The sequence below is a fragment of the Apium graveolens genome, chromosome 2, assembly GCF_009905375.1.
Source record: "Apium graveolens cultivar Ventura chromosome 2, ASM990537v1, whole genome shotgun sequence".
Lineage (NCBI taxonomy): Eukaryota > Viridiplantae > Streptophyta > Magnoliopsida > Apiales > Apiaceae > Apium > Apium graveolens.
Window position 1 is genome coordinate 290,247,949 of NC_133648.1, and position 19,076 is coordinate 290,267,024.

Below are 19,076 nucleotides of genomic sequence, written 5' to 3' on the forward strand. Positions count from 1 at the left end.
ACCCAGAAAAAACTACTTTTAATTAAACAAATATCCTTATATGGATTAATATAAATTATTTAATAGTCTTTTCATCCTGTTGATTATTATGGTTGAGCATTATTGATCACTCTTGCTTTCTTTTAAATACCACAACACAACAGATTACCAGTATGGCGGTGTGGGACTTAGTCACTTTCAATCGTGGGGAGAATCCCTTGCAGCTTTGTCTCAGGTGGACCAGAGTATTCAGATAGGTATAAGATGTTAGTACTAATTATTGTGACCTCATGTAGAGGTTACGAATAATTGATTGAGATCATGTACAATACATTTGAGTTATAATAAAAGAATATTACATTTTGTACATCGTTACTAAGGCTATAACTTGTGTGTGTGTGAGAGAGAAAGATTAAGGTCTGTTAGATTACTGAATCAATACAGGTTAAACATGATTGAAGGATGAAGTGACAACTCAGATTCCTGACCCCAGATTTGGGGGTGTTAGAGAATCCATGTATCAAAATAAAGTATTGACTTTATTTGATCCACCCAAAGGGGTACAATATATAGTGTGCAAGTGGGTTTTCAAGAAAAAACCATGGATGATAAAGTATAAACCTATAAGACGTGACTATTGGCAAAAGGTTTCAAACAAATTCGTGTATAGACTATGGTGAGACTTTTTTATCAGTTGCTATGGTCATGTCCATCGGGATTTTTCTAGAAATAGCTGCTTACTTTGACTATTAGATTTAGAAAATGGATGTTAAAACCGCTTTCTTATATGGTGTTGGATTTTTAACGCAGCGGGGTCATGGCAAAACACTTTTACACATACAAAATCCAAATAAAAGCATATAAATCGTGAATAAAAATTCGAGGGATCGAATCTAACCTTTTAAAATAATTCGGAGACAACGATCAGAGATCCTTAGCAGTTGCTCCTCAAGTGTGAAGCACTCCACCGGTATCCACCAAGAAAACGATGTTAAGGAGGAGGAAAGAGGTGGAGAGAATTGGGTTTTCCAAACTTTTTGGGTTTTCGGGTTCGATGTGGGTTATAATAAAATTAGGGTCTATAATAGTGTATTTATAGGCAAAATTTTCAGCTAAAATTTTCCCATAAATATTATTATTATTATCCCATTTATTATTCTCATTAATAATTAAAACACCTTTTAATCATTAATCCTTTTTCTAAACACTTTAGAAATAATTCTCTCTCTTGATTTAATTTCTAAAAATTAAATCCTTTAATTAATAATATTAAGAACTTTTCTTAATTATTTTATAATCAATTAAATCTCATTTAATCAATTATTAAATTTGCCAATTAATTATTTATTTCACAAATAAATAATTTTAGCCATTATTAATTAATTCCTCCACCATTAAATCATTCTCTTTTTATGGTGTGACCCTGTAGGTTCAATATTAAGCCGGTGGTAGAAATAAATAATAATAAAACTATTTTATCATTATTTATATAAATTCTCTAATTTATTAAATATGATTAATTAATTAATCACATTTATTCTATATCGTGAGTGATGCTTCTCAATATATCGCGACTATCCGGATAATATGAATTCACTGCTTAGAATACCAAGAACCTGTCAGTGAATAGTTACCGTACAATAAACTCCTTCTACCCTACAATGTCCCGATTAAATACAAGGCATGGATCTCGTGTCAAGCCTATCTAATTCAATCACTTTGCTTACCATTTACTATGCGTAGTTCTATGCAAATTAGAAACTCCTTTCTAATTTTATTTACTCTGGCCAGAGATTCCTGAACTAGCATAAGTGGATCAGCCTTGAACATTCGCTTCCTTCACTAGAATGGGTAGATCCTTTATTGATCATACACTATCTTCGTGTACAAATTCCTATACCCAGAAGAGCCCTAATAATTGTCCCTGGAGACTAAGTACTAAACCAAAGCATAGTTCAGTGTACACAAGATGACTATGATGACCTCAAGTCTAAGGATAATTGTACAACTATCACTATGTGAACAACTGCTGACACGTGAGTGAACTCCATCAGTTGTTCAGCTGTGCGAGTCATGTTTAGTGAACTTATTCCATAATAAGCACCTACATACTAGCTATAGTGTCACCACACAAATGTCTATGAGAACAGACATCCTTCATAATGAAGCAAGCATAGTATGTACCGATCTTTGCGGATTATTAATTACCAGTTAGTAATCCTATGACCAGGAACTATTTAAGTTTAGAGTTATCATCTTTTTAGGTCTCACTATTATGATCTCATCATAATCCATAAAAAGCTTTACTCTAAACTATGGTTTATCTTATTTAAACACTTAAATAGATAAAGCCCGTAATAAAAACAAAACAAGTCTTTATCAATATCAATGAAATCAAAACAGATTACATAAAAGTTATTCCTAAATCCTAATTCCTGATTGGACTTAGGACATATTCCTTTCAATCTCCCACTTGTACTAAAGGCAATCACTCTGGTATCTAATACCCATCTCATCTTTATGACGATCAAAGTGACTTTTAAAAAGTAGCTTTGTGAGTGGGTCTGCTATGTTGTTATGTGTGTCAACTCTATTTTAATATAATATAAGAAATGTTACCGCGCTCCCACTAACCCTTTTGTAGACGCATGGTTCATCTACGTTTTTGATAAAATCAAACTCTTTGATTGTCTCATCAAAACGAATGTTCCATCTACGAGAAGCTTGCTTTAAACCACATATGGTTCGCAGTAGCTTACACACTAGGTTTTCATTTCCCTTGGAAAGAAAACCATCTGGCTATATGCCAGAACACATAGTCGTAGTAAGCAGCAATCGCAAGCAAAATCCGAACTGATTTTAACAGGGCTACAGGTAAAAGACTTCATCAAAGTCAATCCATTGCCTTTGTTTGAATTCTTTTGCCACAAGCCTGGCCTTATAGGTCTCCACCTGGCCATCTGCTATAATCTATCTTTTGTACACCATATATATAGATTCCATTCTGGATTTCATGGTACTATGCCATTTCTCTGAGTCAACACTACTCATAGCCTCATTATAGGTCACAGGGTCGTCATCATCAAATGATTGACAACTCATTGTCATTCTCAATGACAAGGCCATATTACCTCTCAAGTTGGCGAGACACTCTCCCTGACCTACGAATGGGCTGTTCCACAAAAGGTTGTTCAGTCAGAACAGGTGTTTCCACTTGATCCGTAGTAGTTTGTGCTTCTTGAACTTCATCAAGTTCAATTTTGCTCCCACTGTTTCCTTCAAGGATAAAGTCCTTTTCCAAGAAGGTAGCATGTCTGGAGACAAACACCCGATGATCGGTGCAAAAGTAATACCCTAAAGTCTCTTTAGGATATCCCACAAAACTACATTTTACGGATCGATATTCCAGCTTATCTGTGTCAACTTACTTGACATAAGCTGGACATCCCCAAATCTTAACGTGTTTAAGACTCGTTTTCCTTTCTTTCCATATCTCATACGAAGTTTGAGGAACGGATTTTGGAAGGCACCATATTCAGTAAATATGCTGAGGTTTCCAACGCATAACCCCATAGGAATACTGGAAGATTTGCATAGCTCATCATGGACCGAACTATGTCTAACAAAGTTCGATTTCTCCTTTTAGATACCAATCTGGAGGAGTCCACTGGAAGACTATACCATTTAATTTGAGATAATCTAGAAACACTCCATTAAAGTATTCACCACCTCGATCTGATCGAAGAGTTATAATACTATGTTTGGTTGTTTCTCCACTTCATACTTATACTCTTTGAACTTTTCAAAGGCTTCAGACTTGTGTTTCATCAAACACATATCCGAATCTAGATCTATCATCTATGAAAGTAATGAAGTATGAAAATCCACCCATGGCTTGCGTAGACATTGGTCCACATACATCTGTGTGTACCATTCCTAGCAAATTTGCAGCCCTCTCTCCATGTCTACTAAATGGAGACTGCAATGCCACTATAAAGTGAGATTTTCATCATCCCTTTTCTTTTATTAGTTTGTTCAATCTGAAATAAATTATGTCACATACATACAGACCATTATTTAAAGTACCACGTCCATAAAGAATATTATCTCTAAGAATAGAACATTCATTATTCTCAATAATAAATGAAAAATCCAGCCAAGTCTAACATGGGAATAATATTCCTCACAATCGAGGGAACAAAATAACAATTATTTAAAACAATAGTCTTGCCCGTAGGCATATGTAAATGAAATGATTCTACATCTTTAGCAGGAACTCCTGCTCCATTTCCCATCAATAGAATCACCTCATCTTCCTCAAGAGTCCTACTTCTCTTTGGTCCCTCAAACAAATTACAGATTTGAGAACCACAGGCGGTATCTAATACCCAAGTAGAAATTTGATTTAATGACATATTCACTTCTATCATGAACATACCTGAATCAGAAGCGGTAGTCTCACTACCCTTCTTCTTCTTCAATTCTGCAAGGTAAACCTTGTAGTTCCTCTTCCAGTGCCCCACCTTGTTATAGTGAAAGCAAACAACTTTGCTCTTGGGGTCTTCAGCTTTTGGTGGAACTGGCATTTTCTCACCTACTTTCTTTTTCTTGGAAGAGTTCCTCTTCCTTTTCTTAGGATTGGAACCTTCACCAATTAGAAGAACAGAACTCTTCTTAGGGGGAAAATTTGATTCCGCAGTCTTCAACATGTTGTGGAGTTCAGGCAGGCTGACATCCAACTTATTCATGTGAAAGTTCACAACAAACTGCGAGAACGAACTCGGAAGCGATTGCAAGACCAAGTCTTGGCTCAGCTCCCCATCCATGGCAAAACCAAGTTGTCCAAGACGTTCAATCAAATTGATCATCTTAAGTACATGGTCATTCACAGATGATCCCTCAGACATCCTACAACCGAACAGCTCCTTCGATATCTCATATCGAGCTGTCCTCCCCGCCACATCATACAACTCTTGTAGATGCATGAGGATAGTGTGAGCATCCATTTGCTCATGTTGCTTCTGTAGCTCAATGTTCATGGAAGCTAGCATGATGCATTGAGCAATATTTGCATCATCTATCCACTTACGATACACAACATGTTCATCATTATGTGAATCACTAGCAGGTTCAGTAGGCTTAGGTGAGTCAATCACGTATTCCAGCTTCTCAATCCTGAGAACAATTCTCAAGTTTCGAAGCCAGTCAGCATAATTAGGACCAGTCAATTTGTGAGCATCTAGTATGCTCCTGAGTGATAGTGTAGAAGACATAACGTACAAAGTAAATCTGTAAATGATAAACACATAACAACACTTAGCAAATATTCGATTTCATTTCAAAACACTATATGAATCGGGTCTTTATTCATAAGTGGCTCCCACTAGTTTATCTAATTTATTCAACCCCCTACGTGAAAAATTAAGCATTCATAATGCTAGTGGGAATAGGGATCCTACATTCCATTACACAGCCCCGGCTGTGGCACGAAATGCCATGTAATGTTCAATAGGCAGACAACTCTTGTCAATTACATCTAATGTTATTCCCTAATCAAACTTTATCCTCTTGAATAATTGAGTCACGACTGTGGCACGACAAACTCAATATTCTAAGTCAAGTCTAACCCAACATTCCGTACAATTGAATCAGTCCCCAAAGGCCCACGGCTGTGGCACGTAACGACCTTTAGATTCTTATTCAATGTACACATCTCTATGTAATAGACAAGTATTTCTTATTTCGAAATCAAAGCCCTCGGCTGTGGCACGAAACGACAATGATTCAAAAATAAGAACTACTTTCTACCATGTTGGAAGGCTATGACCGACACAAGCCCGTTGTATCATTGGCCAATTACTACTTGATATTATTTAATTTTAGAGGGATTATATTACGTTACAATCATAATCATATTATAAAGAGATTCTTCCTTTTAAATTAAATATTTCAAATCAATAATCAATAATCAGATGATTCCCAGATCGGGTGGAGCATTGTCAAGAGGCGTCACTTAATAACCCTTTCTTACAGATAGAAATCTGTTGTTGATAGAATCATCCTTTCTCTCATATCGAAAATTCATATTCAATTACGTGTTTCATAAACACAAGAATCTCATGATTGTATTCATAATATTATTATTAAGGTTATGAAATAATTTCACTATACTAGGTTGTCTAACAAACGCCTTATGTTTATTTATGTTCACCTAAATCTATCATCGCATGATAAACTAAGTATATATCACATATATCAACATGAATAAACATCAAGGTAGGCATGTTACATCATCTAGCACATTAGTCTAAGCATTATACATCTCTATGTATCACATGAAGCATTTAAAATCAATTAAAACAATCAAAAACAGCTTTAAAATACTTCATGGAAATATAAACAGTCAAAACTTTTATATAAACTAAAATTGATCACTCCATTAGATCCGTCTCGGAAAAACAAATCCAACGGTATATTGCACGCCCAAAACGGAGTTACGAAACTCCTAGAAAATCAATTTTAATATCAACAGACGGGCTGTAACGTATTACAGGAACGCGTTACAAGACCTCTAACGCATTCCGGTGATGCGTTACACGGGTGTAACGCATTCCCTGAATGCGCTACAGGTGTGTAACGCATTCCCGGAATGCATTACACCCCTATTTTTTTTTCTGCAGCAGCCGTCACTTCTTCCTCGGAAAACGTGCATGTCAGACCTGTCATTCTCTGTGCTGCTGTTCTTTCTTCAACAGATAGTACAAACACAGCAGATGTACAAATAGATATATATATATACAACTAAATATACATATATATATACTATATTTAATTACGAATTTAATTAAAACAACTTCAAAAATTCATAATAAAAAATCTATACATCATAAAATTATAAAAAAAATACCCAGACGATCTACAACACTTGTAGAACCCAGATCAACATTCAAAATTATTCTGAGAAACGATTTCTCATCAAACAAAATTAATCCATAATATAACTTATAAAAATCATAATTAATTCATACAAGCATATAAAATTCTGAAATTTTTACCACAGATCTATATGCATACAACCTATGCTCTGATACCATTGTTGGATTTTTAACGCAGCGGGGTCATGGCAAAACACTTTTACACATACAAAATCCAAATAAAAGCATATAAATCATGAATAAAAATTCGAGGGATCGAATCTAACCTTTTAAAATAATTCGGAGACAACGATCAGAGATCCTTAGCAGTTGCTCCTCAAGTGTGAAGCACTTCACCGGTATCCACCAAGAAAACGATGTTAAGGAGGAGGAAAGAGGTGGAGAGAATTGGGTTTTCCAAACTTTTTGGGTTTTCGGGTTCGATGTGGGTTAGAATAAAATTAGGGTCTATAATAGTGTATTTATAGGCAAAATTTTCAGCTAAAATTTTCCCATAAATATTATTATTATTATCCCATTTATTATTCTCATTAATAATTAAAACACCTTTTAATCATTAATCCTTTTTCTAAACACTTTAGAAATAATTCTCTCTCTTGATTTAATTTCCAAAAATTAAATCCTTTAATTAATAATATTAAGAACTTTTCTTAATTATTTTATAATCAATTAAATCTCATTTAATCAATTATTAAATTTGCCAATTAATTATTTATTTCACAAATAAATAATTATTAGCCATTATTAATTAATTCCTCCACCATTAAATCATTTTCTTTTTATGGTGTGACCATGTAGGTTCAATATTAAGCCGGTAGTAGAAATAAATAATAATAAAACTATTTTATCATTATTTATATAAATTCTCTAATTTATTAAATATGATTAATTAATTAATCACATTTATTCTACATCGTGAGTGATGCTTCTCAACATATCGCGACTATCCGGATAATATGAATTCACTGCTTAGAATACCAAGAACCTGTCAGTGAATAGTTACCGTACAATAAACTCCTTCTACCCTACAATGTCCCGATTAAATACAAGGCATGGATCTCGTGTCAAGCCTATCTAATTCAATCACTTTGCTTACCATTTACTATGCGTAGTTCTATGCAAATTAGAAACTCCTTTCTAATTTCATTTACTCTGGCCAGAGATTCCTGAACTAGCATAAGTGGATCAGCCTTGAACATTCGCTTCCTTCACTGGAAGGGGTAGATCCTTTATTGATCATACACTATCTTCGTGTACAAATTCCTATACCCAGAAGAGCCCTAATAATTGTCCCTGGAGACTAAGAACTAAACCAAAGCATAGTTCAGTGTACACAAGATGACTATGATGACCTCAAGTCTAAGGATAATTGTACAACTATCACTATGTGAACAACTGCTGACACGTGAGTGAACTCCATCAGTTGTTCAGCTGTGCGAGTCATGTTCAGTGAACTTATTCCATAATAAGCACCTACATACTAGCTATAGTGTCACCACACAAATGTCTATGAGAACAAACATCCTTCATAATGAAGCAAGCATAGTATGTACCGATCTTTGCGGATTATTTATTACCAGTTAGTAATCCTATGACCAGGAACTATTTAAGTTTAGAGTTATCATCTTTTTAGGTCTCACTATTATGATCTCATCATAATCCATAAAAAGCTTTACTCTAAACTATGGTTTATCTTATTTAAACACTTAAATAGATAAAGCCCGTAATAAAAACAAAACAAGTCTTTATCAATATCAATGAAATCAAAACAGATTACATAAAAGTTATTCCTAAATCCTAATTCCTGATTGGACTTAGGACATATTCCTTTCATATGGAAGCCCTAAAAAGGATGTATATTTCTTACAACCTAAGGGTTTTGTCAATCCAAAGTTTGATTAGATGGTTTGTAAGTTGCTTCTATCTATTTATAGATTGAAGTGAGCTTCATGGAGATGTGATATTCATTTTGATGAAACAAACAAACAGTTTGGCTTTATTCATAATAAAGACGAACCATGTGTTTATCAGAAGGTTAGTGGGAGCCATGTGACATTCCTAGAAGCACGATGGTTATACTAGTTCCATGAGTATTAGATACATGGGTGATTGCACTACTAGAAATAGTGCCTATGACATCACCCCTTTAACATCGGTTAAAAATTTCACCGATGTTAAAAGCAATTTTAACATCGGTCGCTTCAAAACCGATGTTAAAGGTGTTGTAAGACATCGATTGCACTACTATAATCATTTTTAAAAAATAAAAATAAAAAAGCCCGCTTCGTTCTTTCCCCCGTTAATACACCAAAAAATTCCCCCCTTAACCAAAAATTTTATTCCCAGTTTTCCCCCTTAACCAAAACTGTTTCCCCCTCTCTCGCTCATTCTCTCTTCTCTCTCTCATTCTCTCATCTCTTTTCTCTCTTCTCTCAGTCTCTCTTCTCTCTCTCTCTCATTCTCTCGCTCTTTTCTCTCTTCTCTCAGTCTCTCTTCTCTCTCATCTCTCACTATCTCTCTTCTCAATCACTCTCTCTCTAAACCTAATTATACCCATATTTGTACAAACCTTTAATTAAACTCGATTAATTCCTAAATCGAGCTCGATTGGTGCTAAATAATTTTGAAAGAAGTTGGGTCTACTCGATTTATGTGAGAAAAGTAAGTTTATTTCGAATTTATTTTCAAATTTTATGTTTTTATTTTAATAGAATTTTGTTTACAGGTCTCTGGAGCTTTGTTAGTGAAAGAAGTTGGGTTTGTTTAATTAGGTATGTATACAAGTAGCTTTGTTATTTTAATAGAGTTGGGTATGTATACAAGTAGTTTTTTTTCCAAAGGATTATATCTACCTTCTTAAAAGTGGCAATTTATACATACTCGTTTGCCAAAGATTGGTATTGTTGTCCTGAAGAGCTACGAAAGCATGAAATAAGCCACAAGCTATAGCTCTGTGCATGGAACTAGTTATTATTTGTATAGTAGGCACATTACTGATGATTTTTTATATTATGTGTAATTCTCTTTTTTGTTTTGCTAAGCCAAGGTGAGGTGAAACAGAACTCAGACCTCTGCAACCGTGCATACAGTAGTACTAATTTGTAAATTATACACAATAAATTTAGCATATCTGTAATTATTTACGAGTTTTGTGTATGCTTTGTAGTATATGATGAATTCTGTGTTTAAATTTTCCGTTTAGGTGTATGATTGGATTCCAACTCCATAATGGTACGTACTGTAGAATGTAGTACGTACTGTAGAATGTAGTACGAACTTGTGAATATCAGAATTCAAGCATATTAATCATTATTTGTAAACTTATAATTAGTACATCCAATGGTGCTGATGTTTGCATTTGTATATATTTTAGTTAGGAATGAAATCAATTATATGTAATATGACAACATACAATAGTGCTGTGAATTTTGTGTAGAATTTGTGGTTAATCAACCATGCCTGCAGTTATATATGAATTTTGTGGTAGATATGAATTTGAAATCAAATAATGTGTGTGTAATAGATGTTTCTATATAGACTGGAATTTTAGATTTACAGTTATGAATAATTGTTTTCCAACATACTTTGTGATAGTATACATGAAATTGGATCTCAATGTGGATACATATAGGTAATGAAATTTGATAGTTTAAGTTTATTGTGAAATGTTATGTTTCATTGATGATTTGTGGTTAGGCATATGATTGAGCCACCTGTGAACTGGGGGAATCAGATTGTGCCAGAGAAAAGAGCTCTTGTGTTGAGCGGTTTGGAAGATATGTGAAGACTCTTGCTCGTGGATTTTACTTCCTCATCCCTTTTGTTGATAAAATTGCTTACGTTCATTCCTTGAAGGAAGAGGCTATTCAGATTCCAGATCAGAATGCTATTACCAAGGACAATATTAGCATCTCTATAGATGGAATTCTCTATGTTAAGGTATGATTGTTCCTTTCAGTATTTATATTAGTTTCTGAACTAGGCTTTTTTCATTAATGACGAGGACTTAATACTTGTAGATTGTGGATCCAAAATTGGTGTCTTATGGAGCAGACAACACGCTATATGTTGTTATCCAGCTTGCGGAGACAACTATGCGTAGTGAGCTTGGTAAGCTAACACTTGACAAAATTTTTAAGGAACAAGACACCCTCAATGATAAGATAGTGGTAAGTTTTCACTTTCAGTCTATGAGTCTATGTTATTCTATCACTGTATCATCATATGCTTATTACTATTACTTGTGACTTAAGTATTTAGTTGTATTAATTATTGAACATTGTTTGCACAAAAACTTCATTCAACAGTTTCCAAAAATTCTAAACATACTTGAAGAAATCTGAAAGAATACACCTATGCATATTTTAGCATGAAAAAAGTTATTGTGATTCCACTATTCACTTCAATATGCCAACTACCGATCATTAGTGTTAAACTATGTTATTGTAAAGTTTTATACAAAACTTACTATTTCGTATAGCCAATGAAAATAAATGAGGCTGCAAGGACTGGGGACTACAATGCCTTCGTTATGAGATTAGTGAGTATTAGTTGCTCCTTGTGTATTGTTACATTCTTATGCTACTTGTCAGAAACTCACAGTTTATCCTTTTTTCAGGGGATATTAATCCTCCACGTGGAGTGAAGGCAGCTATGGAAATGCAGGCTGAAGCAGAGCGCAAGAAGAAAGCGCTAGTTCTCGAGTCTGAAGGTAATGATGTTCCACCATCCTCCATAATTTTTTATAGATCATCCGTTCAAGCTTTGAGTATTTGGTGCTGATGAGAGTTGAATCTTGGTCTTGGGTGAAGGTCATAAAATCGTGATACATGAGTGTTTATGCCAATGGTGACTTTCAGCAATCTAAAGTAGTTTATTTATACATCTAGATCTACCATTTAATTCTAAAATTCTCATAGTAACGAAGTAAAATAAAAATAAGAACTCTTGCTATTATTCTTCACAAGCTCAAATTTTGGATACTTCTTTATGTGCTTTAGGCTACTGTATTTTACAAGTTCTGTCTTTTGTTTCCAAGTTACCCATGATCCATGTGATTTTATATTAATAATGCTTTTTATCATTACAATCAATACAAAATCATAAAATTAACAATTTTCTCTATTTTAAGTAATGTGAAGTCATTGCCTATATGCAGGTCACTATTATGATGTAACTGTAAATTCCAACGGAGGACATCATTAAAAATCAATGGTAATATGCTTTGGTGAGATGTTAATAGATTTTGTGCCCACAGTTGGCGATGATTCGCTTGCAGAAGCACCCGCCTTTAAGAAGGCCCCTGGCGATACTCCTGCTAATGTTGTTGTTGGTATATCAAGGTTGGGAGGTTCTTCTGCTTTTATAGGAAATGTGTAGTCTAAAAGAATATAATTACTTCACTTCAACAAGTATGGTTTCCTTTTATTTATTTACTTGAATCTAAATTAGCATTTCGAAGATCAGGGGAGGAACATGATTGAAATATATTTCTAACATAGTATGCATTTTTTGAATTATTTTTTCCTGCCCAGTCCTTTCAATGTCTATGTATAGGTTTCATAGCATTTTCTTTTATGTATAAATTTCTCGTCCTTCGACTTAAGTGCAACAATCATATTAAAATCTTTGATTACCATATCTTAGGTTGGGGAGGATGAATTTAGATACATGTTGGCTGATATCTTGAAAGAGAACAAGGTTGATAATTCTGGCATGCAATTTGACCCAGCTATTAGGACAGCGCTGGCATTTGTTACACTCAGGTTGGATGGCAAGCGAGAATTTATATTTTTCCGCAATCCCAGAGCAGATATGCTTTTCCGCAAATCATAACTTGATATAAATCTGATCCAGAGGTTTGCTTTGTTCATCTTTTCTTGTAATGGATTTGATGCTGATGGCACATATATTAATATACAGTTAAAATGATATTTAAAGCAGGCAACAATCTTTCACTATGGTTCAATAAGTTTGATTGAAGAACCATGTAGGTCTAATCATCTTTGTACAATGGAAGTTGCAAAAATATCAGGTTGTATTCTGTCTTATGGCCATCAGCGGATGCTGCTCGGGACGGTATAATGAGCATTTGGGACCAAGCATATGTCATCAAGGTCTAGTTTCTAAAGAGTGAACTTTTGCACTTGCAATTATAATAAGCTGTCTACAGAAGTTATGACATGATGCACCATTATGTTACTATACAGTAATAGGCCATTGTTGTGTTGGCACTAAACAAGACTCTTATGAAATGATAGGTAAGCGAGGACGAAGTTTCTTTCTTAACTGGAGGCGATGATCCTTATGATGATAACGTTGTTTAAAGAAATTTATACCACTCTAACCTAAAGCTTCTATTACTAACAGAAGGATCTAAGGGTTGCAGATACTATACCAAGGTATTCTTACCGGTTACGGAGTAGTTACATATTTCTAAATTAGCCTACTGGCATGCATGATTATATATAACCTATTTGTAAACATTTTGTTCAGGAATTCAAGGGTAGAGTTTCTGGTTTGAAAGTAAAGGCTGTGGACACAACTGGTGCAGGTGATGTTTTTGTTGGTGCAATACTGAATAACTTAGCTTTTGACTTGAATTTGTACATGGTAAACATGTTGATTAATACACAAGTAGCTTTTGTGATTAATACACAAGTGATGTTTGGTTGTAGATATATGGATGTTGGTTGTTTGTTGGATGTCGAAATGGTTAGATGTTGGTTGTCGGAGAATGTCGTTGGATTTCGGTTGTAGATACGGAAGTTAATTTAATATATTTCTGATTGCTTGTTGGATGTTGATTTAGTAATTTTTTTTGCTTTTGTCTGGGTTTATGCACAAATGCACGGGCTTATTTTTATAAAATAAGAACTCAAACATCAGTACTTATCATAAAATTGATGTGAAGCAACTAAAAATACATCACTTGCTTAAACTAAAAATGATGTCTAAACTAACAAAACAAATCAAATTATAGGAATGAAAACGATGTCTAAAATGTTAAAACACATCGCTTTGTGAAAGTATATAAAAGTAAATCAAAAGAAAACTAATGTCTTCCAGAGTAATGTACATCAGTTTAACTTACGCAACCGATGTTAAAGCAAAAGTTTCACATCGCTTTTGCAAGTAAAACTGATGTTATAAGTTATGTTTAACGTCGATTGAGTAAATAAACCGATGTAAAATATAGTGTAAGACATCAGTTTTTTTAAGAATCTGATGTCTATCAGTTAAAATTTCTTCCATGTTATATGTTTATAGTGCTTTTTAACCTCCTAAATACCATTTTTCACAATCTAGTTTTAACATGTTATTAAAAAAAGTGCTAATTATACATCTGTTTGATAAGAAAACCGATGTCTATGTACATCTTTAACATCGGCTAAAACCGATATTAAAAACCCCTACCTTTCTCTACACATGCGAAAACATCGGTTTGAAAAAAAAACATCGGTTTATAACCGATGTCTAAGGGCATTTTTCTAGTAGTGTTGGCTCTAGTGCAAGTGGGAGATTGTTAATGTTTGTGCCCTATAGACAACACTATAATGTTTTAGTTTAAGACATTTGGATTATTAATGTTTAAATTATATTGATTATTCCCTTTATAATCTATTATGTCTTAATTTACTGTGATATAAATGTTATATTTATAAATGTCCTTGGAATGTGATATGAATTCTATATCTCCAAGTACGTGACTTAGAAATGAAATTATGAGAATAGTAACAATATTCCGAAAGGTCCCTGGTCGAGTATTATTATTAATGGACAATAATAATACATTAAGACTAGTGTGTTTATTGACTGATGATCACATCTCATTGATCATTGGTATAGTGATACTAAAGTAAAAAACACAAGCAGATGTAAATGTACATGGTGCTGGACTGACCCAATGTGAGATTCTCTCTGTTGTGTCATAAATAATTCTCATACTGATAATGATGTAATGGTCCTTAAACTTGAAATCAGTTTATTTTTATACGAAAATTAATGAACTTTGATTATATTAAAAGTTATCTTTGAACGGATAATGATAAAAGTGTATTTCGGGTATATTATGAATCATATGAGAAATATGAATGATCTAGAAAAGATTTAATCCTCCCAATTTTAGGAGTGATATTATTGGCCTCTTGTGTGAGCTAGACTACGAAATGCGTGGCTGCGCTCAAATATTGATTTGATGTGATAGTCTACTCATTGATCAAGGAAACCTAGATTAAACCTTCATGAGGATTGCACATTAACATGCCTCTACTTTAATCTATAATATATAGTTAAAGGGATTATATTATATTATATATTATTCACGAGAGATTTGAACGATCACCGATTTAATTATTATTAATTAGGTAGCACTGATGTATTACTGGATGCCGCTCATTGTTTATGATTTTAAATTATATTTAAAAAAATTCACCAACATAATAATAACCTAAAAGGTCACACACAAAGAATGCTTGAAGGATTATTTAATTTGGATTTAAATTAAATTAAAGTAATTTGAATTATTTATAATATTTATTAAATTTGACTTAATTAATTAAATAAATAATGATATTCGAATTTACTAATATCAACTATAAAATTCAGTTATTAAATCATGAAATGAGACTTAATTATTATACAAATAAGGATTTTGGATTAATAATAACTCATAATTAGTGATGAGTTATAATTCGTTTTTCTACCCTCTATATAATATTTGTTGTGTGGTTGATTTTGTACGCAATACTTCTATTAAAAAAACCTAGCCAACAAGAGAGAAGATGAAGAGAGCAAGAAGAAACGAATTTGTGCTAGTACACATCCAATCCCTAACTTCATGCTTTCGTGTGGATACCGATAGAGCGTAGATCGCGAGAGCGGGATGCATGGTGATTGAACAAGTTTTGGATCTCCATTAGTCAAACAATTTGTAAAGCTTCTTAAGGTAAAAAATCTGATCTACGAATTAAATATCTATTTTTCACATGAATCATGCAGTGGGTTTCAAAAATTATGGGTTTTTACATTTTTAATTACAGTTTCCGTTGCGTTTTATACCTCGAAACCCTTCAGGTTTACCACATACCATGATCTCGAAAAAGTATAATTTCGAGAGGTTCAAAATTAATATTCAGCAATTCCTTGACTATTAGAGATAAACTATGCATTCACATTTTTATCACTGAACAAGAATGTCAATGCATATTATAAGAAAATAACTAATTTTAACAAGTTACCTCAAATAATCTTTCATAGTTAACTCCATATATATATTATGTCCTCCCAATAGTTAATAAGTGCTAGATATAACGACTCGTGTATATTCTTTTATTTTAAAGTGTAATAAGGGTTTAAATAATTAAATAAATGTGTGTATTGATTTTGACAGTAGTTATTGATTGTTATTTATTTAATTGTGATTTGTTGTTATGTGGGATTGGATTGTGTGATTTATTATTGAGTTATACGATTTTATTTCACTTGTAAAAGTGATTTTATTATAGTTTTAATTCCATAAATACTTGAATTGTTTCTAAAATTGGATTTCTAATTTTATAATTTCAATAATTAATTTTAGGACTTTATAAAATTGAGAAATCAATATTTCACTAATTATTTATTTTTAAATAATTTTCTGAGTGTGTTTATCTGTAAAATCCATATTTAAGTATGGAAATCTTCAAAAATCATAAAACTCATATTTTATTAAGTTCGTATTATTCTGAGAATTTTAAAATTATTCTGGAAATTTTCGGGATTCGTTTCACCCGCGCGTCGTTTCGTTATTCGTTAAAAAGCGGGTACAAAGTGCACTTTAAAAATTGTTTTAAAAATTTTGAAATTTATATTTTTGTAAACTTCCGGATATTTATGACGTTCTGATATTATTTTCATAATTTTCTGAATTCATTTTTCGTACACCTCGATTCGTTAATTTTAAATTTTGAGGCAAAGCGGTACTGCAGGACACATGTTACTCTCAAGTTAATTGGTTGATACGTGTCAGCAGCTGGTTTTGGGGGATTAAAACAACACCTCTCCTTTCTCTCTCTCTCTCTCTCTCGGCCCGGGCTGTAATTTTCTTCATTTCTCTTCGATTCTCTCTCGATTATCTCTGTTCTTCCTATCTTCTTCCTAGTGGTTCTTTGTTCGCCGGTTTCTTTCGGTTTTTTGGTGAGTTTCGGTTGTTTTAACTCCGGATGTAGCTTCGATTTCTTCTGTTGGTTGTATATATATATGCACCTGTATGTATGTATATCTTTGTGCAGTGTTGCCTTGATTGTTACTCTGAATTCCGGTTGTCGCCGCGTAAATTCCGGCTAGGTAGCCGAGAGTGTGTGTGTGTGTGTGCGTCTGTGTTGTGTGTGTGTATGCATCTGTGTTGTGTGTGTGTGATAGTGTGGGTGGTGTGTGGCGGCTTGGCCGTGTGTGGTGGCCGTGTTTTGGCCGTGTTCTGTGCTTCCCTGTTTTGCTTATTTTGGGCTCTATTGGGCCTGTTCATTCGGGCCTTGGTTTCTTTGTTTGGGCCTTGCAGTTGGGTTCGTCCGTTGGGCAGAATTTCAGTAGTGGTTTGATTATTATAATTTTAATTTCTATTTTCCTATTTCTGCAGGAATAAATGAATAATATTCGTGAGATAAATTATGTGGGAATTTTTGGTAATTAATCGGTGTAATTTATTTGGGAACCCGTATTATATCGAGCGCCAATAAATTATACCGCCGTTGACGATGAACTTCGGTGAGTCAACGGTGGACGATGATGACTTAGTTCTGAGTCCTAAATTTTATAAATAAATAAAATAATTTGTATAAAATGTTTTCGAAAATAAATTGTATATTGGAATTGTAGATACGTGAATGTGGAACTGGTATTGGAATGAAAATTGTGGATTGTTGTGATTGTTGACGTCGATTGTAATCGACGGGTAGGATTATAAACAAAGGAGTTTCTACCAAAATTTCCTAAAATCTATTTTAATACGTAAGTACTTATATTATACGTGTTACCCCTATTTGTGTTCGGATTACGTGATTATGTGTATAATAACTATACGACTCGGGTTATCGGATTGGATTATTAGGATTTGAGGATATCAAGCATGTCGGTATAACTGAATAGGTTATTCTGTATTTGTAGATCCCGCTCGAGTTTCCCATGATCGAAATCATCGTGAAAGCTATTTAGGGTTTGGTAAAGCGTTGCAAGGCAAGTACCCCTGACCATTCTTTTATGGTTCAGTACGTATGAATAGCTAAATGTTTTATTCTCGGAATGGAACAGAAACGTTTTAAGTTACGTATCCCCTATAGTTATAAATCACTGTTTTCAAATTGTTTTGGGGAAAAATAACTTCGAAAGGTACCTATCTCGAATGAAATGATTTGCGAACTGGATTTTATATGTGTGCTAGTAAAATGAATGGTTTAGAAATGAGATAGGTACAAGTGTTTTGAAAACTGGATAAAACGATCAGATATGGGATACATTGGGGCCAGAGTAGGCCTATTGAGGTGGCGTAAGAGGCTAATTCGGTTGTGTGCATTATATAACCGATTAGTCCAGCAGGTCAAAGACCTAGCTAGTATCTGAGTACCGGAACAGGTAAATGGGATGGCAGTTAGAGCCGTCTGGTGTCAATAGCCTGATCAGCTGTCTTCACATATCCGTTACATGTCTGATTTGGATTTGTGATTCCCGTAAGGGTATAAGTAGTTGATACAGTGGTTTTATAAATGTGAATAACATGCTAAAATTGGACTCTAGTACTTACACAGTATACTACTACGTTGTTTTGATAAAGCATGCTAGTTAGTGATATCTAGTTATCTTCAATTTCCATTATATATTGTTGATATCATGATGACAACTCTGTTCCTATTATTGTAACATTACTGTTTTGTTCTGTTATTCATATGTTAGTACTGCTGAGCGATTATGCTCACTCTTGCAAACTGTCATGTATATCTCGCAGATGCCTAGAAGGCCAGTCAGACATACCCGTGTTCCCGCCTCTTCTGGACCCGGTTCCTCTGAGGTAGTTTGTGTCAGACCATGAGGTCTGACGAGTTGCTGAATAAAGTTAGAGTGTGTTAGATGTTGAATAAATGGTTTGTAATAATGAGAACCTGAATCATACTTGAACCTGGATCGGATTTT

At 33.8% G+C, this 19,076-nt stretch overlaps 1 protein-coding gene and 1 pseudogene across 1 annotated transcript; both read left to right on the forward strand.

Annotated features, from left to right (window-relative positions):
- Positions 1 to 10,513: 10,513 nt before the first annotated feature.
- LOC141701894 (uncharacterized) lies at positions 10,514 to 12,119 on the forward strand. Its single transcript, XM_074505522.1, has 7 exons — positions 10,514 to 10,545; positions 10,611 to 10,671; positions 10,770 to 10,853; positions 10,934 to 11,083; positions 11,395 to 11,458; positions 11,533 to 11,625; positions 12,073 to 12,119. Exons 1-7 carry the CDS (start codon positions 10,514 to 10,516, stop codon positions 12,117 to 12,119), a joined length of 531 nt encoding a protein of 176 aa, XP_074361623.1.
- A 6-nt stretch (positions 12,120 to 12,125) lies between these two features.
- Positions 12,126 to 13,673, forward strand: LOC141701905 (putative fructokinase-7; annotated as a pseudogene).
- Positions 13,674 to 19,076: the final 5,403 nt, after the last annotated feature.

Excerpts from the sequence above, each read along its gene's own strand:
- LOC141701894 (XM_074505522.1), top strand. The coding sequence starts at position 10,514 with ATGAAATTGGATCTCAATGTGGATACATATAG. Across the intron at positions 10,546-10,610 it reads CTCAATGTGGATACATATAG|GCATATGATTGAGCCACCTG; the intron begins GTAATGAAATTT and ends ATTTGTGGTTAG. Across the intron at positions 10,854-10,933 it reads ATGGAATTCTCTATGTTAAG|ATTGTGGATCCAAAATTGGT; the intron begins GTATGATTGTTC and ends TAATACTTGTAG.